The sequence below is a fragment of the Pseudorasbora parva genome, chromosome 24 (assembly GCF_024679245.1).
Source record: "Pseudorasbora parva isolate DD20220531a chromosome 24, ASM2467924v1, whole genome shotgun sequence".
Taxonomy (NCBI): Eukaryota; Metazoa; Chordata; class Actinopteri; order Cypriniformes; family Gobionidae; genus Pseudorasbora; species Pseudorasbora parva.
Window position 1 is genome coordinate 21,534,243 of NC_090195.1, and position 23,178 is coordinate 21,557,420.

The 23,178-nt window shown below is 38.0% G+C and overlaps 2 protein-coding genes across 5 annotated transcripts in view; both read left to right on the forward strand.

The window, feature by feature from the left end:
- si:ch211-285f17.1 (sickle tail protein homolog) overlaps positions 1–19,253 on the forward strand; it is a 158,737-nt gene extending 139,484 nt beyond the window's left edge. The window contains exons 12-22 of one of the 3 annotated variants that reach the window (XM_067435478.1): positions 2,836–2,972; positions 3,442–3,589; positions 5,835–6,270; positions 7,980–8,205; positions 8,284–8,579; positions 11,727–11,876; positions 12,487–12,591; positions 13,854–13,928; positions 14,251–15,879; positions 16,424–16,561; positions 17,525–19,253. In XM_067435478.1, the coding sequence (XP_067291579.1) occupies positions 2,836–2,972; positions 3,442–3,589; positions 5,835–6,270; positions 7,980–8,205; positions 8,284–8,579; positions 11,727–11,876; positions 12,487–12,591; positions 13,854–13,928; positions 14,251–15,879; positions 16,424–16,561; positions 17,525–18,016 (3,832 nt within the window). In that variant the 3' untranslated portion in view covers positions 18,017–19,253. The remainder of the gene's footprint in view (positions 1–2,835; positions 2,973–3,441; positions 3,590–5,834; positions 6,271–7,979; positions 8,206–8,283; positions 8,580–11,726; positions 11,877–12,486; positions 12,592–13,853; positions 13,929–14,250; positions 15,880–16,423; positions 16,562–17,524) is intronic. The other 2 variants (XM_067435479.1, XM_067435480.1) reach the window with 2 other exon arrangements.
- A 245-nt stretch (positions 19,254–19,498) lies between these two features.
- Positions 19,499–21,595, forward strand: si:dkey-96n2.3 (uracil nucleotide/cysteinyl leukotriene receptor). Of its 2 annotated transcripts, none has more exons than XM_067435481.1 (2): positions 19,499–19,923; positions 20,320–21,595. In XM_067435481.1, the coding sequence occupies exon 2, from the start codon at positions 20,350–20,352 to the stop codon at positions 21,292–21,294; it is 945 nt and encodes a 314-aa protein (XP_067291582.1). In that variant the 5' UTR covers positions 19,499–19,923; positions 20,320–20,349; the 3' UTR covers positions 21,295–21,595. The 2 variants fall into 2 exon arrangements, with proteins under 2 accessions (XP_067291582.1, XP_067291583.1); XM_067435482.1 differs by having other exon boundaries at positions 20,323–21,595.
- Positions 21,596–23,178: the final 1,583 nt, after the last annotated feature.

The window sequence follows — 23,178 nt, forward strand, 5'->3', positions numbered from 1 at the left end:
GAGCAGCATTAACACTCTTTTTTTATGCCAGTGCCCAGTCAGCAGAGGTCTCTGAGTGCCTGTGAGCAGTGAAATGTTGAGCCAACAAGGACAGTTTGACTTTTACATGTGTGGTAGCTGAGGAATGGGGCATCAAAGCAGAATTTTCTCCTCTCAAAACATAAACTGTGAGAAAAAAAGGAAAAAAAACGATCATGAATTTATCAGAATGTTAGATTGGGTAAACCCATGCCTGATCTGCCGGCGATTTGATTTTGCTCTGCAGCTCAGGCTAGAAACATGTACAGTTTTCTATCCTGCTTCTGTTACACATTTGTAATAAGGTCCAAAACTAACTCTGACCATGTGCCAAATGGGAGTGAAAACTAACTAATTAGCTCTTAGGATTTGCAATATACAGTAAAGCAAGTAAATTTAAGTATGAAAGTTATAAAAATAAGTTTCTTATTATTGGTATCAAGAACGTAAAAGATGAATATTATTAAATAACAAAAAATAAATAAATAAAATTAAAGTTTCCCCCCAACAACTAATGTTTTATAAAAGTGCATGCTGTTCTTAACTTCAAGGATCACAAAAATAACTATGGGTAAATCATTTAATATATTGACACAACAGTTTATGTTAAAGTGCCTCTGTTATGCTTTTTACAATATTACCTTCAAATATAGTGTTTGTAAAATCTAAAAGATAATTTTTTATAGATCAGAGTGTCTCACCAAAATAATTGATTCTAATTGCCTGAAACGAACGGTCAGTAATTTCAGTCTTATTTCTTGCATGGACCTACATAGGTTTGTAACAAATTTGCATAATGCCAGCCTATGGTTTTCTTTGGCTGCCAGCAAACAATGTCTACTTCGACCCGCCCACAAACACTTTGTTTGGTTTGAGTTGTAGACATGTCGAGAAGGCGTTTTTTTCTACGCTGTGAAAGCAAATCCACTTTGCATGCACTCCCAAAGGATGAGCTGAAATTCAGATATGTAATGGCCGTTACGTTTCTGACATGCACCGTTAGTGGTCGATCACAGCTGACTGGGCCATCTGACCAATCAGAGCAGAGTAGGCTTTCGGAAAGGTGGGGTTTTAGAGAAACCGAATCTTTCAGCAAATTGTTTCAGACACTTTGTCTGGCTATCACCAGACCAAGCATAATTTAATATTGAACATTGGTCTGGGGAGTCAGCTAAGTATGCACAAGAGGGTGATCAATGAGCATTATTCAAATGACTCTATGAACACTGTTGGATAGTCCTTTTAACTAATCGGACCACAAGAAAGGCGTGATCAACAAGCAACGACCCATCGCTTCTCTATCCGTCATCATGGTAAACCCACCAATAGCGCATCAGGTGGATAAGCCGGTTTGTGATTGGTTCCCGCAAAAGTGTAACAGAAGCAATAGAAATTAATGTACAGGTTTCCAGACTGAGTTGCAGGGCGAAATCAAATCGCCTCCAGATCAGGCTGGGTTTACCCAGTCTATCAGACACTGTGAGGAAAGAGGCAATTATAGAAGCTTGTTCCCGCCACAGAATAAACATTTTAAAAGATAATTGTGACATTTTATCTCACAATTCTGACTTTATACCTAGCAGTTGCGTAGCCTGGATGCCAGCCGAACTGAGTCCCACCCACAACATTTGAGCTCGGGCAGTTCGGTCTGAATTTGATCCATAGAGGAGTCATTATGCCCGAACAGAAACTGTTCGGACCAATCAAATTGTCAGGGCGGGCTTTAGATGATGACGGACAGATGATCAACAGTAACGTAATCATCCACGTCATCAAAGGCGCTTGGTTGACTTTGTTTAAATCCTAAACAGAGGTCTTCTTCGTATATGCATTCACCTTCACTATTTCTCTCTGAAATGATGATCCTGTTGGTAAGTACTCTGTGTATTCTCCGGGAAATTCTCGGTTCTCCGGGAAAAGGGGCATTTGGGGAGTAAAATGTGTTATTTTGGCAAGGTTGCCTGCTAAAATTCGCATTCCTGGGTCTATATATCACATCATTGAGGTCGCTTCAACCCGCAGAAAAAAACACCGATTTGGCAACACAGCGCATTTGAGTTCTGTTGACATTTGACAACTACCCTTATGCGTCACTTCGTTGCTCTGATTGGTTGTAGGTCTATCCAGTTGATGTCTGTCCTGATTCGGTTGAAAAGCCCCATAATCACAGCCCAATGGAGCAGTTTCAGACTCATATTCTGACTAAAATTGAGTATGACCACGTCAGGCTAGCAGTTGCATGTTATAAAGTCAGATTTGCCAGATATAAACTTGCAATTGCGACTTTATATGGCACAATTCTTCGAAACTGTGAGAAAAAGTTGCAATTACTGTTTTTTTATTTTATTCTGTGGCTGAAACAAGCTACCATATGTGTTGCTGCAATGTTTTTTACCTTGGTTGTATGTAAACCTATTATAGGAGACCTCCAGAACAAAATTAGGAACCTTTAATAATAGGGTCACTTTAATAAAACGTTTAAAAACAAGCAGCACATTTGAATACCGTGTTAGACAACTGAGAGCCACTGATATAAAGATGCATATAAGCAAATCATAGTGGCCCCAATGTAATAACTCTCAATATATTGCCCTCAAATACATAAATTCCCCCTTCCTTTTCTTAAACCAGTATTTAAGACTGGATGGCAAACATGTCAGGAGGATAAAAACATCTACACTGCCCTCTGGTGTCACAACAGTGTCATTTCGATTTTGACTGCCTTGAATTTCAATTATGACAAAAACATGGATCTATGTGGATGGATTGGCTCATCAGAGCAAATATGAGCATATTTGTGTTGCTATTTGTGGGTAGGGATCTGGAGCAGTATGTGGAGACTCTGAGGGCTGACTCCAGCCCGGCTGTGTCCCAGAGGGCCGTGACGCTGAAGGAGGTAGAGGACGGAGCTGTCAGCCTGAGGAAGGTTGGCGAGAACCTGGCTGGACTGAAAGGTAAATCACTCGTTGAAAGAGCTCTGATAAACAATTTTGTAAACAAACTGGTGGAAATTTGTGCTAAGGACTTTGCTTTCTTGTTGTTCAAGATATTTTCAGTGGCTTCCTTAGTTACAGGAAGTTGAATGTTCTCTGGTGTTAGACCTGCCCGCACATGTTAAAGTAATGCAACCTGCAGAAACTGTGGGCCACTGTGGGCTGTGTCTCTAAAGGTGTGAACTGTGAAAGATCCACCACAATAAAGAGATCAGCTTTGTAGGTAATAGACACAACCAGACTTGGCCTGTGTTTTTTTTTTTGTCCCTTGCCTAAAGTGCAATAATGGCATTTTTATACAGAATAAACTCGCATTTCACACCTCCAGGGAAAAACCTCCCACGCAGAATCAGGTTTAAATGTCAGGCCATTTCCTAGATGATGATGACACTCAGAATAATAGCAAAGCATCTTTTTTGTTGTCTTGCAGGAGAGTTTCCAGCCCTTCAGGCTCGCATGCGAGCAGTGCTCAGGGTGGAGGTGGAGGCCGTAAAGTTCCTCAAAGAAGAGCCCCACAAACTCGACAGCATGCTGAAGAGAGTGCGAACCCTCACGGACACACTCGGCACTCTTCGCAGGTACAAACTGATTTCAATTGTGATTAAAACAAGATAGCAGTTTATAAAAGACTTTATGACAAACTTTATTGACCTACACCTTCTGATTCTAGCCACGTATTTGTCCAGTCAGAGTGTTATGGAAATGTATGCAGCTTCTGTTCTGCATCTCTCCTTCATATAGTAATCATGCATGAGCAGAGACTCTGTATAGGTTTAGACAGGGGAGAGGTCTGGCTTCCTCTCTCCCTTATGTAGGACCTGATCAGACTCAAGCCTGTTGCCGTTCTATGAATGCGAAAAAGTAATTAATATTGCCAGCACTCTAGAAAATAGTGTTTTAATTTAAAGCGGTTTTGTGTAATTGCAAAACTAAACAGATTTGTAAACGTCCTGAGAAAAATGTGTGTGAACATGTTACAGGCACAAAGCGCTGTGGGTTGTTGCCACAGTGTTGGTATGCGGTTGCTAAGGTGTTGATAGGTGGTTGCTAAGGTGCTCTGGGTGGTTTCTAACTAGTCCAAGGCAATAGAGTTCTCCCTCAAGACTAGATATGGCTCGGGTAACTCTTTCAGTAATAGTCACTGGGATTGTGTAGTCACACAGTTTCGTCATCTGCTGAGCAAAAGTCATGCAAAAGCTTGAGCACTTAAAGTCTTGATTCAAAATTAAACTACATCTTTTTCCCTTTCTTTTTAAATCCATTTATTTTATATTTAAATTACATTATTTTTTTATTTGTTTAAAGGGGTGGTCCTCTGGTGTTTTTCAGGGCTTGGTTGTGTTTATGGGGTACAGTATAACATTTTTTTAAACTCCGTATTTTTCTTATATTTGACCTTTATTCCACAATGCTGTCTCCACTGTCCTCTGCTCGTTTGCTTCCCGCTTCTATGAAGCCCATCCCTCAGAAAAACGCAATGGTCTTAGATTGGTTAGATGGCCAAATGTAGTTTCATCAGTAGCGTACCGTGGGCTTTCTGTCAGGGCCTTCAAAAATGATCAAAACACCCCACGCCTCCGCAATAACAACAACAACACACACACACACACACACACACACACACAAGGTTACGAACCTCGCTTTCAAAGTGCTCGTTGGGAAGAGGGCAAGCAACATAAAAGGACACGTGAGACAAAAAGGCAATTTACCTATTTATTGATACCACTGCGCTCACGTCACGTGTCACTATTTAGGCAAATGGTGAAATGAATTTGCTTAAACAAACAAAAACACAGACCAACAAGACCATCAAAATAAACTGCAAAACACAGCTTGTCAGCTAACGTTACCGGCTTGGCATCAGGAGCAATCAGAATGCATACGATGCTCATTCGAACGCAGCCCGTCATCCGTGGCGGCCATAGCTCATTTCACATAGATCGCTAACAACACGCGAAAAGTTCAAACAGCTGATGACATCAGCGGGGGGGTACCGCACCAACACATTGCTGAGCCTCTGGGGCGGTCTATAACTACACATCTATCACTACACATCAAAATTTGATTGGCTGATGACCCACGTCAGTCAAAGCTATGGTCTAATGGAAAATAGCAGATTCAATGGAAGGCTAGCTATTCTACTAGTGTTGGTCCTCGAAGCTGTGATGCGTTTAGATGATGACATATGGAAAATACAGTTTAGCCTCACAAAAAATAACCACATTCTTTCTGGAAATATAATTGTAACATACTGAAATATACAGTAATTGCATTTAGACACGTTCAGACACACATTAATTTAATTTATTTAATTATAAAAAATGAAGTATATTTTAGATTTTGACAGGGCCAGCAGAGAAGGCCCTGATGGCCCTGACAGCCCACCACTGAGTTTCATGTATTTTTATTTGTAAGTTCCAAGCACAGGTTGTCCGGAAACGCCACACCCCTTACCATTACTGGCAGAAGTCACATCTACGGTGACTAGCAAGGGTTTATTAAGTCACCAACCCAGGAAGAAGTTGTTGTAGTCCAAATCGGCCATCTTTGTAGGCAATAAACTGCTATAAAAGACAATATCTCGGTATGGATTGATCTTTCAGTGCTGTAACTTTGCAGATACTGTTTATGCCCAAGCAGCAACATTACACACTATCTAAAGTTAAAAAGGTGAAATCGCGTGCAACCACCCCTTTAAAAAACATTATGACTTTAATTCTTCAAAAAAAAAAAAGCTTTTAATCCTAAAAAATATTATAGAAATCATAAAAAATTGATTTTATTCTGAATTCTTTTTTATTTAAACTCATTTTTGTTCTCTAGGTGTGCCACAGATAGTCTGCTGAATCCCTCTGACCCTGTTCTCTCGACATCTGCCTCTGAAAAAGCAGAATCGGCCATCGTTGAGTCCCTTGAGCCTGCCTCGGTCATACCTCAGAGCTCCATAGTGAGGTCAGAGGTTATGACGTCAAGCCCTATGGTGATCCACCATGCCCAGGCCTCTCCTGTAGCCTCACAACAATCCCAGAAATCGATTGCACCTTCACCCATTCCCCCTGCTGCACAGAGACGAGACTCTACACCTTCACCTACCAAACAGCTCAAAAAACCCTCACTTGAGCTGACACAAATACCAAATAACAGCAGTAATGGAGTCTCTGCTAATGAAATTCATAGTAAAGGTCCTTCTCCAAACTTGCTTATTGAGGAGATCCATGCAAACCACAGCAAGAAAAAGAACAGGGCTGTGTCAATAGAGGTGAGTATTGTGCATTTAAACGAGTAAAAGCCACAACATTTCTTTCAGTCTTCACTTAGGGGAAAAAAGACTGTTATGCTGTTAGCGAACATCCAACACTGGTGTGAGTAGGGCTGGGCACCAAACGACGTTAATTTTATGGTATCGAACAAAAAACTCTGACACTATGAGTATTCAAATTTATAATAAATCATCATTATTTATCTTTCGGTGCCAAATTTCGGTTCCAAAATCCAAGCGGCTGTGTCTGTGTGAGCCTGTAGCATACTTGCATGTAAGGATCTAAAGCACCGCCGATTGGCTGTCCACCACCACGTAACGAGGAGGATTTTTCGAGATACTCGCAGTCACACTAGACAAAGCACAAGTGTAGTTGTTTTTTCTCATGCATTCTACCGCGTCATTTTACAATGCCAAAGTGGATAAAAAGTTATAAAAAATTATAAAAAGTGGATGCCGAGTAAGCAAATTGCAACATTTGCGATAAGAGTATTGCAACCATAGGCGGTGGTTTACGCACACTAGGCGCTCTGAACTGTACCCGAGCGCGTTTGAGCCCCAAAGCCCGGTTCGTTTGACAAGTGTGAGCGCTCCATGCCCTGGCCAGAGCACTGAACAGCCGTGCACTACTGTCATCATTTCGACAGCAAACACCAAATTATTACTACTTGGATACACTTTAAATCAAGCCTTTAGGTTTATAACGGTCCTCGTTATCACCTCATTGATTAACATGAACTGTAGTTTGCGAGTAAAGCTGTATATTCCTCCATCAAAGTAGCTGCCTCCGTAATAATCTTCTGATCCGTGCAGTGCAGTCAAGTGAAAATCACTGCGTGGCATGAATGACAAGGCAGTATTATTTAAAAAGCGCTTTTTTTCTTCAAAACAAAAAGTTGCATCATAAATGACGCAAGCGTGCAGTCCAGTATGTTATGTGTGGATGCGGGCCAGTGAGGGAGAAGAACTGGGGGGACAATCCTGCTTGGGGAAATACTTGAGAGATAAGTGTAATTTCTCTACTTAAACCGAATGCATCCCCATAACGTTGACTACCACTTTGTGTATGTTAGCTTGTGCTGCTAGTCGGTTGCATATGGTATCGCAAAAAGTATCATTAGGAACCATTATCGAAACTGTGGTAGCGAAATTGGCACCGAAACGAAAGATTTTGAACAATAACCAACCCTAGCTGGGAGTGCCGTTTAGGTGATTATGTAAATATATGCTGCATGCTTTTCTCTCAATAACAAAATAATCACACAACAGATATGACAGTGGTAAGAAACCAGCAGTTAAGAAAGCATCATAGCGATGTGGATAGGTATGCACAGGTTCTGCAAGTCAGCACTCCAGTCAAGTCAAGCTGTTTTTATACTATATAGCACTTTATACAATATATTAAGTTAAAGCAAGCATCTTCAGTTGTGCTATAAAGCAGCTTTCCAGGGTGTTCATGTTTTACTTGCATTTGACCGCACCAAAATGAACAGATGAAATTAACCAGAGATTTTCATGTCAAAGTTTACTAGCCAGAGTAATGTTTTATGAAACTCTCGAAACAAACTCCAAACTAATTTAGCTTTGCCCTAATTTTGTTCAAAATTGTCACACTATGAGCTTCTTCAATTTCACTTGAAGTATATCATGGCCTTTGGGGGAAAATGTGCGTTCTCTTGTTTACTTACTGTTTTGTTTGGTATCTTCAGGCTGCAGAGAAAGAATGGGAGGAGAAGAAGCAGAAGATGGGTCATTATGACGGGCAGGAGTTTGAGCGGATGCTCCAGGAAGCAGAAGCCAACATGCTGAGAGGAATACCAAACCTTGAGGTTCCCAGCGAACCTGAGGGCTCCCCTGCTCCTACTGCAGTGCTTCCTGACTCCCTGCAGGAGGTGATAGAAAAAAATGAACCTACAGCCGCACCAACGGAACAAAGTAAGAGACCTAAAGACATGTTAGTGCTCCTGAGACTACTATTTGGCTTATTTTTATGCTTATTTTTTCTTTTTGCAGATGACAATCTGCCAAACTCTGAGAAACCTTTTAAGACTGCTCCAGAGAAACCTCCAAAGCCTCTGGAGAAGCCAGTTAAGCCAGCCTTGGAGAGACCTCTTAAACCCAGCCTATCCATCAAATCCAACCTAGAAAGACAGAGTAAGACTCAGGAAAAAGTGAAGCTTCAGACCACAGAGAAAGCCAACAAGTCCCCTCCTCCACCCCCACCAAGACGAAACTACACCACCAACACTGGGATGACCACCACCCGCTCTGGAGAGGTCATTTACACCAGCAGGAAGGAGTCTGTTACGGTACAAGTATATTTGTAGGACACATGTTTTATTACTTTGTCTTTACTCTTTCGGACGGAATTGACGGAAATTTCTGGCTTTCTGTGTTTTCAGTGTTATAGGATAGGGGACGCTATTACACATCTACTGAATCTCCTGATCAAAACACATGCGAAGAACACACAGAAACAAGCGATATCATATGTAATCAAATGCATTTGTAAAATAACGTGATCATCAACATTAAACAGCATATAAATCAAAACTGCCTAATGTTACTGAATGAAATGTCAACCCAGGACGATAGGGGTGTAACGATTCACTCGTTTTCTCGATGCATCAATTACAAATCCTGACGATTCATATGCATCGATCTTGAAACATGTATTTTGAATCGTGAATTGTTACTTTTGGCCGATACTAAATATAAAATGTTAAAAATCGGTGGAATCGCGATTCAAAAACGATTCAGTGCTTTAAAATAAAAATGTAATTATATCTACTGCATGTGTGAGTTATTAGAGACGTTGTGCTGCGTCATCCAAGCTCTCACAGTCACAGCTCTCCTTCAGACAGCGTGCTTGCGCTCTTTACCGCCTTCAATGGATTGCGCTCCGTCTGTATAGCTCATTTATATAAAATAAAATACTGAAGTTTTAGGGAAATGGGTCACACCTGAGCATTTGAAATGCAACCCCACTTATTCAGGATGCACATTTATTACATGGACGGAGCAAACACATTTGTAAGTGTCTAAAATGCATACGCACAGTTCTGATGAATTATACATGAAATTTAACTTAATATCGTTTAACTGAATATACTAAGCAAACTGCTAAAGTAACTACAACATTAACAACACTGAAATAAGAGTGTGAAGTTTATCTATCAATCAGAGGCGCATTAAAGTTGCGTCCGTTACTCTGCAACAGCAGACACACCGGCGCGTTTACTTTAAGAATTATCAACATAAGGATGACATAAAAATGTCCCGTATAAAGAGAACAAAGAAGGCGTTTCTTTCAATTCCATGAAGAAAAGTTAGTTTCGGATTAGCTGGAAAAGTGCCTGATATTTCCATGGAAGCAATGCATGTTTAATGGCTGGAACGCTTTAGTAAGGTTGTGTAGCCATTAAAACTATCATACACAATAGTTAGCATTAACTAACAATACTTTTAAATTTTGGCTTATTTAAATTTCTACAAATGCCATTTTATATAGGCTAGGCTATTAAAGTAAAGTGTGTAATAATAATAAAACTATACAGTAATAATATGAACTAACATTAACAATGAACAAAAGTTTTTTTTGGTAACACTAAAGAAAGGTTAATTTAACAAACTAATAATGAACTGCACTTATGAAGCCTTTATTTATCTTTGTTAATGGTAATTTCAACATTTCCTAATACTTTATTAAAATCTTATCATTTGTTAATGCACTGTGAACGTGTACAAACCATGAACTGCTGGATTTTTATTAACACAAATACTGTAACAAATGTACCACTTATGGTTAGTTCATGTTAGTCATGTTCATGTTCATACATTAACTAATGGTAACTAATGAAACCTTATTGTAAAGTGTAACTGTTTTTTTTTTTAGTAACACTTTACAATATTTCATTATTTAATGCATTAGTTAACATGAACCAACACCTCTGTTCACCATTAGTTAATCTTTCTTAACATTAGTTAATAAAAATCATGGTTTGTTCATGTTAGTTCATATGTGTATTAACTTACGTTACAAAGATTTTAATAATGCATTAGTAAATGTTAAAATTAATATTAACAAAGATTAATAAATGCTTTATAAGTGCAGTTCATTATTAGTTCATGTTAACTAATGAACCTTATTGTAAAGTGTTACTGGGTTTGTTGCCCACTCTTTGACCTCTGAAGGCCGCTTTGTTATGAAAACCCTGACTAAAGACACATTAGGGGAAGCATTTTAATAATCATATGAATGCATATAAGAAAATGCATAATTTAATCAAATTAATCGAATCGTATCGAATTTTTATGTGAATCGAATCGGTCTGAATTGGCAAAAATCGTTCTTGAATCAAATCGAAAACCTATGAATGGTGAATCGAATCGATTCTCTGCTTACCCAAAGATTCACAGCCCTACAGGCGAGGTATAGGTCTGTGCAAGCATTGGGGGTGTTGATGGACTCGATCTACGCCATGTATTATAGGGCTGTGCGATATTGAAGAAAAATGCGATATGCAATATCTTGTTAAATAATGCGATATTCAATATGCGATATGATATTGCAATTAAGTGTGTAAAATCTATTTCAATTATATTCAACAATAAAACATTAAAAACTGAGAATTAAACCATTTGTGTTTGCTTTCTTTTTCCAGAAAGAATGTGATCGCTAAAACTTCTGAAAGTGACCAGCAGTGTCGTTCACTTTTCAGTGTGTGTGTCAGACAGCGCAAGACTGCAAGCTATTGTTTTTTGCAAATTATTGCGTCTAATAACTCTTTTTAACATCGAGCAAGTCCCATAAAACGGGCACTTTTCACAATGTTGAAGTTGGCTATTAAAATCATTCAGATATTGCGTGCCGTTACTTTATGCATATTGCAATATGTACATTTGCGATATTGTGATAATTTCGATATATTGCACAACCCTAATGTATAATATGCTCCATGTATGATCATCGTTCTTTTGCTTAAAAAAGCATCATTTTGAGCAAAAGACTACATCAAGATCAGAATCAGAACGATGATCATACATGGAGCATATTATACATGGCGTGATACACATATAATACACATTTGTACTATTTGTTCTTAACTCTAGTAAATTAAACTTTCATATAAGAACATATTCTGGGGGGCAATGAAATAGTTTGTGAAAATTATTAAAAATGCTGGCTGTGGCGGGCAACTTTTGTTTTGTTTTTAAACACTGGCGGGGAAAGAGTTAAGTACAAATCATATAATTAAATATCATTTTAAATGTGTGTTATATTTAAAGAATAATTAGTATTATATATATATATATATATATATATATATATATATATATATATATATATAAATTAAATTAAATTAAATTAAATTAAATTAAATTAAATTAAATTAAATTAAATGTTAATTATATATGTTTTAATTATTAATATAATTTGTTGAAATCCTTTGTAGGAGGGTGAAGAGGAGTCCAGTACAGTGTCTCAGTCTGAACCAAAGACCCCTCCAGAGGCGAAGCGCAAACCCATTACTCCTCCACCTATTGCTGCTTCGGCTATCACTGAGGAAGAGGATGAGGGAGACAAGATAATGGCAGAGCTACAGGTGAGATACATGCAGAAAATCAAACATACACAGACCTGTTAAGCATAACAATGTTATTATTGATTATAAACATTAATACATGTACATGCTCACTCACTAATTATAAGTGTTTCGATTTTAAAATGTCTTGGGTGTGAAATTGCTTGGTGTGGGTGCTAAGGTGCTTTGCTGTGTGGCTCATTTGGTGGCAGTTTCATTTCCTTGCACTAGATTAGTTTCTGTTCCCCACAATTGTGTAGATACACAACCTAAACAATTGAAAGACATACAAACAGCATTGTTTGATAGATAGAATATAATTATCTCCATTTCACCTTTTAAATTAGTAGACATACATTTTAATAGAATAGAAAGTGCATGGAAATCAGAATTATGTAAACCAAATATAATTATAGTATACAATTAAACATAAATTAATCAATTAAATTAAAAATAATTAAATTATGTCTAATTAAAAATAACTGTAGTTTACAGGCAGATAATACTTTGATAGAAACCCACTGTAGATTATTTCTATTAAATTGTACAGTAATCTTGAACAGGTTTGGCCAATTTAGTAATAGGCAGATTCTTACCTTTAACCCCCTTCCTCACAAATTCTTCTTCTCAGGTTTTCCAGAAGTGCTCTATTAAGGAGGTAGGGCTCAAGGGTTTGGTAGAGCCACAGATCAGAGAGCTAAGACCTGGGGTCTTACTGACCCTTAAAGATAAGAAGGTAAAGGATATGATGTCCTTTAGTAGACCCTCCAACTGCCTGCCTGTGCCAGCCGCTTGTCCCTGATGGCTGTCCTTTACAATGCTTGTTTGGCTTTCTTACCCTTTGCTAACTTCCTCTGTACACTCTTTTGATGGGTATCTGACACCAAAAACATTCTCACTGTTCTTTAAGTTTAAATTCTGTTCCTTTCCTTTTATTTCTATACTGAACTCATGACCTGTGCTGATTGTAGTGATGTAGTTTGAGCCAAAAGGGGAAACAAAAATGATCAGATTTGTGTGCTCTGAGTCATCCAATCAATAAACTATATTTTCGACGCTCTGCTGTCAAAGGGTGTTGTGTGTGTGTTTTCTTTTCTTTTCTTTCTTTCTTTACATTGATGGTAAAAGGTATGTGATCTCACTTGGACACAATTCATAGATTTTTTAAACATTAGCATCTATAATGTACTTGTGCAGCTTGAGTTATCGAGGTATGACATTAACAAATTGTCCTGGATAAAATGTTATTTAGCAGATTTATGGGAAATTATCAGGACCTACTTTAAAGTGGCCAACTAGTTTTCTCTTTAGAAAGGGTCCAAACCATATGCATCAGTAGAATGTAGCTTATACTTGGTTTATTCATGAGGAATTTAGAGGATACTTTCAGCTAGCAGTCTGGAGTTCAGAATTTGTTCTTTGATCTTCTCACTTTGCTGCATGCCTGCTACTATACGCCTCCTTACTTATTTGATGGATTTTCAGTCTCACTTTTTCTCTCTTGACCTTCGTTGCACCGCTCACTGAACATTTTCACAGTATTTTCTCACCTTTAAAAAAAATGCAGTCTTATTTAAAGGTGACGTTACTGTTTAATCTCAAAATTGTATTCAGCATACTTTATTCGGAAGGAAAACATTTTTAGAAAAAGTTGGAAACATGTATTACAACTCTAAAATTTATTGTTTTCGTAAAGTTTATTTAGATTAGTTAACAAATGCCTTAGGTCTAGCTCCAAACATGTTATTAAATTATGAATCCAATGCATTGGCTATTTAAAAATATGTTTAACATTGACAAAGAGAAGAGAAATTGTCAGTATTTCCAGCTGTAACATTTTATTGGCATCATTACATTTAAAAAAAACAAAAACGTAATATAATAGAATGTATGATCCAAGAACATGTTTCGTCAAAAGTAGCCTAAAATTGGTCATAGAGTAGCGTGTAGACTGAGATTGTTTCTTTGTGAAGTGATGTTGTCCCCCACAAACCACAGAATACAGAAAACCAAGATGACAAGAATCCTGACACAGACGAGAATGGCAACAATACAATTCGTCAGAGTCCTGGGGTAAGCGCCAGTGTTTATTATAAAAGTACATACTTATTATAGACTTACTGTAAACTCCATCTAGACTTTGATGATAAGACCATGCTATGATAGTTTTGTCTTAGTGATAATCAGTCATTAAATAATAATGAGATCCCCTATTACCAAAATAGTGATTAGTGCCCCTATCAGGTTACTCCAAACGGTGTTTTCCTGCAATAGTGTTCTGTCCCAGAAATGGCCAAACCAATTGTAGAGTATATAATTAATTCCAGATAGGATTCATAACAAACTTAACTAATGGAAATGTATTTTTCTTTTTCCTGACCTTTGACCTTTTAAGGTCATCTACTATGTCACAGCTCAGATCTCCAAGGGGACTTCATCAGTGTCAGAGGAATCAACAGAGCGTAGAGATGCATCACAGTCTCCCCCATCACAGGTGTCACATGTCAATGCTTCTGACCAATCTCAAAGCCAGCTGCAGGTATCGACTAACAAATTTGGTGCCCTCAAAAGTAGCGGCCCAGCCAGCTCTTCTAGCTCTCTCCACCAAAATCAACTGTTTCGTTCAGCCTCGTTGAATTCATATCCACCTTCTCCATTGGAAGAAGTTCCAGGTAGCCCAACCAAAGGGAAAGTTCATGTGGTTAAGGCTGCTCAAGTGCAGGTTAGCATAGAGGAGAGGATAGAGTCTCCAACAGCAATTTGCTCACCAGTCTCCTTTGGAGACACCGAACACATTCTTTCTAAAGCAATTCCAGTTGGGCCAGATTTATCAAATCAGAAGCTTCTGTTTGGTTCATCCAAGGCGAAGGAAAGGAAATTTGAGGAAATGGAGGAAAATGATGAGACCTTTCTCAGTCCTGATCTGCCAGGAGAAGAGCCACCTCCACCTCCTCCTGACAACTTTGCCTTCATGATTACAAACACCAAGGTACAAGCCCTCTCAACTGGAGAGTACCATCAGCTTGTAGACGCCAAGAAAGGTAGTGTGCAGACGGTAACTGTTGGCAGTAAACGACCAAGTGCATCTGACAGTGGCTCAGCATCAGGAGAAAATGGCAATACCAATGGTCCCCCTTGTGCTGACAACTACAGTAAAAAGCCAGTGATCATCATATTTGATGAGCCAATGGACATCCACTCAGCTTACAAACGCCTCTCTACCGTCTTTGAATGTGAGGAGGAGCTAGACCGGATGCTTGCAGAAGAAAGAATAGATGAGGAGAATGAGGAAACCGAGGAAGAAGAATTGAATAGAGGAGTGCAGATCAAACATAATGGAGATGGTAGAGATTCTGGAAAAGTTACTGGTTCACATTCTTTTGCAGATGGTCAAGTCATGAACTCTTTTTCATCTTCATCTTTATCTGAGGGAGGGGCATTAGAAGATGTAAACGGTGATGCAAAGCAAGATGGAAAGAAAAAGTTCAGGTTTAAGTTTCCCAAGAAACAGTTTGCAGCGTTAACGCAAGCCATTCGTGCTGGAAGTAAAACGGGCAAAAAGACTTTGCAGGTTGTCGTCTATGAGGATGAGGAAGAACCAGATGGAACTGTCAGACAACAAAAAGAGACCAAGAGGTTTGAAATTGCTTGCTCCAAAACAGAGTCTTCAAAATCAAATTCGCAGGAACCTAATGGACGAACTGCCCAGATTCGTAAGAGTACCTATAAAACCCTTGACAGTCTAGAGCAAACAATACAGCAGCTCGAAAACACAATTTGCGAAATGAGCCCAAAGTCTCCGGAAGACCCAGAAAGCTTGGTGAACCCTGAAACTCAGGACAACAAGTTTGGAGAGAGTTCAGGGCACTCAGAGAAAGGACATTCTCCCAAAACCTTAGTTCCTAGGCCGACTTCTTCCATTAAAGGTCCTGGCCTCCGAAAAAAGACCAAACCACAGCTCCTTCCTCGGCCTGCCATCATACCAACTACAGGGGTCTCAGTCACACCAGTTCCCACCCAGCAGGTCTCTCTTTAGCTCCTATTACCTTAACAAAGACTATGGATCTGTCCCTCTCCTCTTGCTCATAACAGTTCCACACTATCCGGTGACTTCTACAGATCCTTAGCTTCTCCTGTGGTGGAGGCTACCAACTCTGGGATCTGAACTTTTTAACACCTTCACATATTTTTTTATAAATATGGTGTGTTTATTTCTGGTGTGGTGTTTTTTTATGGATAGGCCTTTGTGTGTTCACTGATGGTGCTCTAATCTTGGGTTAAAGTAGCAAACAACTTTCATAGTCTTAGAACCACACTCACATTGTTTCTGGTTCCTTTTTGTGGGTTCTAAGGCAGTCCTCAAAGAAACTGTGTTAGTATTCTGGACTGGTTTGCATGCTTCCTTACTTCTTTTCTGGTATACATACTCTTCAGTGTCCACAGATGTGTTGTGCAAGCGTTGTCTTGCTGTGATTTAGTTTAAAACCCGGCTGAAATATGGCTCTCATTTTTTGTTTCTTTCTTTTTATCCCTTTTCTCTTTTGTTTGGTTTAAATCTTTTTTTGCAGAATGCCAGCGTGGTCTCACCTACTAGTCGGATGCCGGTGCCTGTTTCTGCCAAGGCGCGGCAGCAACCAGGCACCTCAGAAAAAGAGAGGGCAACAAAACCGCAAAAGCTACAGGACTCTCAGAGGCAATTTCGCCAGGTAGTCTTATTATAGGACCACTTGTCCAGTCAGAAATATGCACACACCTAGACATAGACTCGAGAGGAGAGTTAGTTTTTGCAGGGTATATATTGAGAAGGAAAGGAACTAACAAAGAACCTGATGAGACCAAACAAACTGTTCTTTGGCGAAAGGCCCAGTGCCGAATGCTGTCTTTGAACTGTTGACATTTTCTTCTGCTACATTTTTTTTAATGGCTGTGACCGAAGGCAAATGACTGTTATCTCATAAAACAATCAAATGCTTCTGCATGTTTGCTCTGCTTGTGGCTTTGGTTGCTCCAGAAGATAAACTAATTTTACAATAGTGAAAGAAAGATAAATAAATAAAAACACTACAGCCACTGCTTACCTAACACTGTTGGATGCTTAGAATAGGGTCTTTTTAACTAAAACCACTGACATCTAACCCTTACACACTCCAATGCCTGTGACAATTCCCCTGCAAGTTAGGATCCTTCTCTACTTAACCCATGTTTGGACCCTTTCCCTGTTTACCTCTCGGAGGAATCCCCAAACTCTGGCCCCACTGCCCACGGTCCACAGATCTACTCTGTCCCATTTATCCCATGGATGCCTTTCCAAATTGTACCTCCTCTATTCCTCCTGGAGCCTCCTATGGTCTTGAGTACTGGTTGGTTGCACTTACATTGCGCATTACTCACTCTAAAACTCATAATCCTTCCATCTTTCATCTTCCCTCTCCTTTCCTTTTGACAGTCTACCTAAAGTGATATTGTTCTGTTTTCTTACCTTGTAGACAGTGCCAGTGTGTGTGCTATTAGTACTTTCATTTACATATGTAGCTTCTGTGTCTTTGATAATCTGCCGTGATTAACTGTAGATCCCAGTAGTATGACTTTAAACATGCTTAGAAATTTTGCGTATTTTAGTCAAGATCCCTTTGTTGACAATCAGTGTGTTTTGGCATCTTTGTTCGCAGGCTAATGGAAGTGCTAAAAGATCTGGAGGAGATCCCAAATCCACTTCTCCTACTGTGCCTGCTTCTAAAATTCCTGCTTTTCCCTCTAGTATGGGAAAAGGCTTGTCCCAGTCTGATTCTACTAATATTGTTAATTCTTCTCCTTTATCTTCCTCCGTTCCTGCTAGCAAATCTTCTATCCCTCCTCCTCGATCCAGTTCCACCCCCTCATCTCATATCCCCTCCCTTTCTAATGGTTCTTTAAAATTTGCCCCTCCTACTCACAGCACTAAAGGCCTCTCTATTCCCATGCAGACACAAAATGGTCGACCTTCCACCTCTTCTTCCTCTTCCTGTTCCCACTCCCCTTTGTCCCCGACTATGTTGAGTCAGAGTGCGAAGAGTATCCGTACCATTCACACACCCAGCTTCACCAGCTACAGTCGGCCGCACAATGGGAGCGCCGGTAAATCAGCCATCCCAACTGTAACTGTCGCTAAGGATGCTGCGTAAATTGCTTTGCTGCTTTTGCAACCATTTGTTTATCTCTTAATGAGGTGGAGTCACTCCTGATTTACTTTCGATTCACATTTTAAGTAGTTTTTTTATTTTAGTTGTCTGAACAGAAAATATTGTTACATCAGAGGGAACTTTGTTTTGGCGTGACTTTGGCTATTGCATGTTATCATTTTCTCTGTTCAATTGAATGGCCATCCTCCATTATTCAGTGTTTTAAACTTGAATCTCTGCAAATTATAAACATGTAAAAAGAGAAACTGTTTTATTTTAAAAAGTAAAAAGTTTAATTGCAGAGAGCAGGCTCTTGATCAAGGATTTTACAGAGCACTTCATTTGAAAAGAATATTTATTTTTCATACAACTTGAAGAGAGGATAATAAGTATTAAAGCTAACGTTATAAAAAGTATGTAAACAATGGTTTGGATATTAGCATCCTCTAAATGATTGTAGAATATTTTCATTTTGCGTTTTTAAAAAAGTTGACAGACATTGGTTGTAGCCATTGGTTGTAGCCACAATAAGTGATAAAGTAAGTATACTTACCATTAACACAAAATATCAAACATTGTCTTTTTTTTTTTTTTGTCTTACATGCACTGCCAATGTCTTTAAGATTTATTGTTATAAATTGACAGGTTTTCAATGAACAGTTGTCTGTCTATTCAGTAGTTGTGCCTATTTGCCAAAGTTTGTAATTTACATGCTTACAAATGACTATATATACTGTGTTAGACACTACTGTACATTTAGGATAGGTCATACCTGGCTTAACCTACTCATGTCAAAAAAATCCTTGATTTACCATGCAGTCTATGGCTCTTAAATTAATGAGTGTTGATGTCTAAATGTAAACTAAAAATTGTAGTGATTGATAAAATTGCTCTCTACTTCACATGTATATACTGTAACATCTCTATTTCAGAGATCGTCTTTAGTTTTGTTAACATTGTACCAAAGTTTATTTCTATGCATGCCTATACAAAATTGTAGAGAGAGAACGTAATAGAAGAAAATCATGCTTGCACAGACAGATTTTGTAAATAAATATGTTTTCTTTGGTTTTGTATAGCTTTAATTGCAGAAGTAATCTGTTCAAACGAGTGTAGGTATCAAAACAATAAAGTTGTGCATGCTTGTCGTTTACATGGCCTCTAGGCTATGGTTTCTCCACTTCAACACTGCAAGTCCTTCTATTAAACATTTTGGCAGATAGTTCAGGTGACTTGTGTTTTTTTTAAATCACATTGTCTTTTACACCTTTACACTTCCATTGTAATGACATTGACATTCTTGTTAAGTACCCATGTTGTGAACTGTGCATTTGGACACACTGAATGTATGTAATGTGTGCAGAAATACTGCAAAAATGATTTGTTTAAAATATTGGTAAAATCACAATGCTTCCATTTGTGTTAATTTATAGTTCCAATGACGTGACAGTTATACTAAAATGTTTAGTAGTGCCGAATACATATACTGTAGGCATGTCTAAACTTTTGGCCGATTTTGTAGCTTTTTTACAATTATTTTGTAAGCTAATAAAGTGGATTTATGCACACAAATAATTCCAGCTTTAATGTAAATGTGAACTATGCCAGGTTTGTCTTATAAAGTGTAAGTTGCAATCATCACATATGCTAAAGCAGGTAAAGAGACCAGTAGAGGGTGATGTGTGTCAATGTGGATTTTCTAAAAGGGCAGCCCATTTTTTTCAATTTGAAAGGAGCTCACATGTCTGTGCATGTAATTAATTTTTTGCGTGATGCCTCTTATGTGAAGTCAAAGCCTTATATGACTAAATGAGGAAACAGATAAGCAACATTCAACCAGACTTGGTCAATAGCCAAACAATGTGTCAATCATTATGTTCTGTCTGCTGAGGACGTCTCTATACCTACTTGTAAGTACATCGACATTTATATATTTTTGTTGTTGTTGTTTTTAATTGATTTTAACATTTCCATTACTGAATATTAGTTGACTTGAAGTTCAGTGTTATTTCCAATTTATAGCCTATATGTATGCACACACCTTATTGCTTAAAAATGCTGTAAAATATTATATTGCTATTTAGTCTGTTTTAGAGTTTTAGTTTTAGAGTTATATAATATAAATAGATCTTTTAATTTCAAAGTAATATGTTATAAATACGAAATCTTTCAGTCAAATATATTCTCAGAGATGCATTAAAAATCATTTACACACTCTCACTTTCAGTTTACAGTTGTTAAGATAATAACATTGATAAAACATGACTGCCTGATACTTATTCTGATTATTGTCGTTCTCCACACAGCAGATCAGTCACAAAATATAGACTTGCAATATGTCGAATAACTCTGTGGAGGGGATTTACCTAAGCTCTCATGTGGAGAACATCCTGTTCACAGCCTTCTACGTTGTCATCTTCATCCTCTCGGTCCCGAGCAATGCCTTGGCTCTTTGGGTGTTCAGCCACAAAAACACCAACAACACCCCTTCCAAAGTGTTTCTGAAGCATCTGGCTATAGCGGACATATCTTACGTCTTGGTTCTCCCCATGCGAGTGATCTACCACATGTCAGACGGCCACTGGCCTCTTGGTGAAACAGCCTGTCGCGTGGTGGGCTTCCTTTTCTTCGTCAACCTCTACTGCAGCATGTACTTAATGACCGGCATCAGTGTAGACCGTCTGTTGGCTTGCGTCTTGCCACACAAAACTCAGAATCTGAGAACAACCAAGATTGCCAAAGTGGTCTGTGTGATCCTGTGGGTAATGGTGACCATTTCCATGGTGCCTCTCCTGTTGTCCAAAAACAAACCGACTAGACATTGGCAGAATGTTACAGTGTGTGAACACCTGTACATAGAGAACTCCTCCAATCCCACCAGGGCTGTGGTGTCCACTGCTATTGCATTCATTATACCTCTGGTCACCCTGAGTGTTTCTTACATTCTCATATTTTGCAAAGTCAAACATATGACTTTTCGAGAAAAGACACCTATTCAGCGTAAAGCAAAGAGAATGATCATACTTACTGTGGTTAACTTCTTGATTGCCATTGTGCCCTATCATATTCACCGATTTGTCTTTATCATACAGCATGATGACATGTCAAGGTCAGAATCCAAAAGGCAAATGCTGTATTTGGGAAATCGAATCACCTCTGCTTTAACATGCATGAGCGGCGTGTTGGATCCTGTCATGTACTTCTTTCTGGCTAGAAATTACCAAGAGACCCTTCTGCAGCTCTGTGAAAGAAATGTCAACGAGGACCAATCCACAGAATGATCCAGAAAGGCCACAAAATTTTGTCAGCTGTAAAATACAAGGCATAATGAAACTCATTTTCTGGAAAATGCGGAAAATGTACAAGGTCTGGAATGACATCATCATGTATATACTTTAAACTTTAAATGTCTCTGGAGGAGATCTGACAGTACCATTTGAAAGCTTAGAGTCTCTACTTTCTGGAGATATGCTTCACTTTTGCATCTGTTTTAGACAAAGTAATGTATTTACACTAAATTACTCTGGTATCATTTCTGCCTGGATTTGCCCTAACCAAACTGAAAAGTTTCCCATACACACATACAGTGGTCTAAGTTCAAAATATTGGTGTCATTTTACAGGAAACTAAAAGTGATAAACATGGTATATGTTACACACTTTCAAAAATAAATGTATATATATAAAAATATATAAGCATAGACAACATATACATGTTTAACACTTTTAGCAGTGTTTTAAGTAACTTTAAAGGGTTTCCTGTAAAATGACACTAAAATTTTGAACCTAGACCACTGTATGTGCATGGGAAGCTTTTCAATTTGGGTAGGCCAAATCCAAAATGGTCTTGGATTTTAAGACGTTAAAGTGATAGTAGACATGGAAAAAGTATGACTGATAATAATAGACCACAATCATTCAGAAATCTCCCATCCCATTTCCAGATTACAAGATCACAGTACACTGTAAATTCTAACAAGTTCAGTTTACTTAAAAAAAGTTTGGAAACCGATTGTCTTATTTTTGCAAAGCAAACTTAAAGGGAAAACTGAAGTTAATTTAATATTCAGCTAAAAGTAAATAAAGCTAACACCTCCCAAGTGAATTAAGTAATCAAGTTTAATGCCAATTCTAATCTTACCTAAGATGTAATCGTAAGAATGAATTATTGAGTAGTTCCATTTAACTAACAGTGTTATGTTATGTTCTGCAGACATATTAAATACCATGATACTCAATATAGTTTTAATCTGTTATTTTCAGTTATGGTGATTTAAAAAAAAAAACTGCATTCGGTTTCCACGTTTTCTTTAAGTAAAATGAACATATTTTTATTAGTTCACCTAGCATGAATGCACTCAACACTCAATTTAAGTAAGTTTAATTGCATCAAGTTGTTCTTATCCATTCAAGTTGTGTAAAAATAATTCTATCTGCAATCTGAGGAATTGTACTCCCAAAGAAACTCCTCACAGAGCCATCCTAACTTCGTTTTATTATTTTTAGCTTCATTTTACAATTCGTTTCAGATTACATTTTTTTAAAGTAAGTTCAACAAATTATTGGACATTAAGTAAAGTTCATTTCAAAGTCTAAGTAAGAACAACTATTGGATTTTACAGTGTAAAAGCATTTTTTCCACTTTTTCCAGCATTTTTCATTAATCATTTTTTTTATTAATAATATTGTATTCATTTTATCCATATTTTATCAATAATTTATCATATAAAATGTTTGTATATAGCTACTTTTAGATGGTCAGATTTGAATAAAAAATCAAAATCTCACATCGTTCAATGTCCTCACAAACACATTTTAAACAATTGTTGCACATTGTTTGGTTCTTTTATGTCATTATATGATTTTATTGTAATTTTAAAATCGCATTGGTTGATTGTGCCTTGAAGATTTTGACCATTTTATTTCCAATGTTATTTCCAATTCACTTTTACATGGTGTTTGAATATACATGTGTGTTGACAGTGTGTGTACATCAACTCTATAATGGTAAAAATCCACCCACTCGTTTTTTAAATCCCATTAAATCATTAGCAATATGATATATTAGAACAAGCCACATGTCTCACTGCACAGACCCCGCACACGACTGCTGACGGATTCTGCTCTATTTGCATAGACCTGGCCTGAATGAGCTATACACAGTCT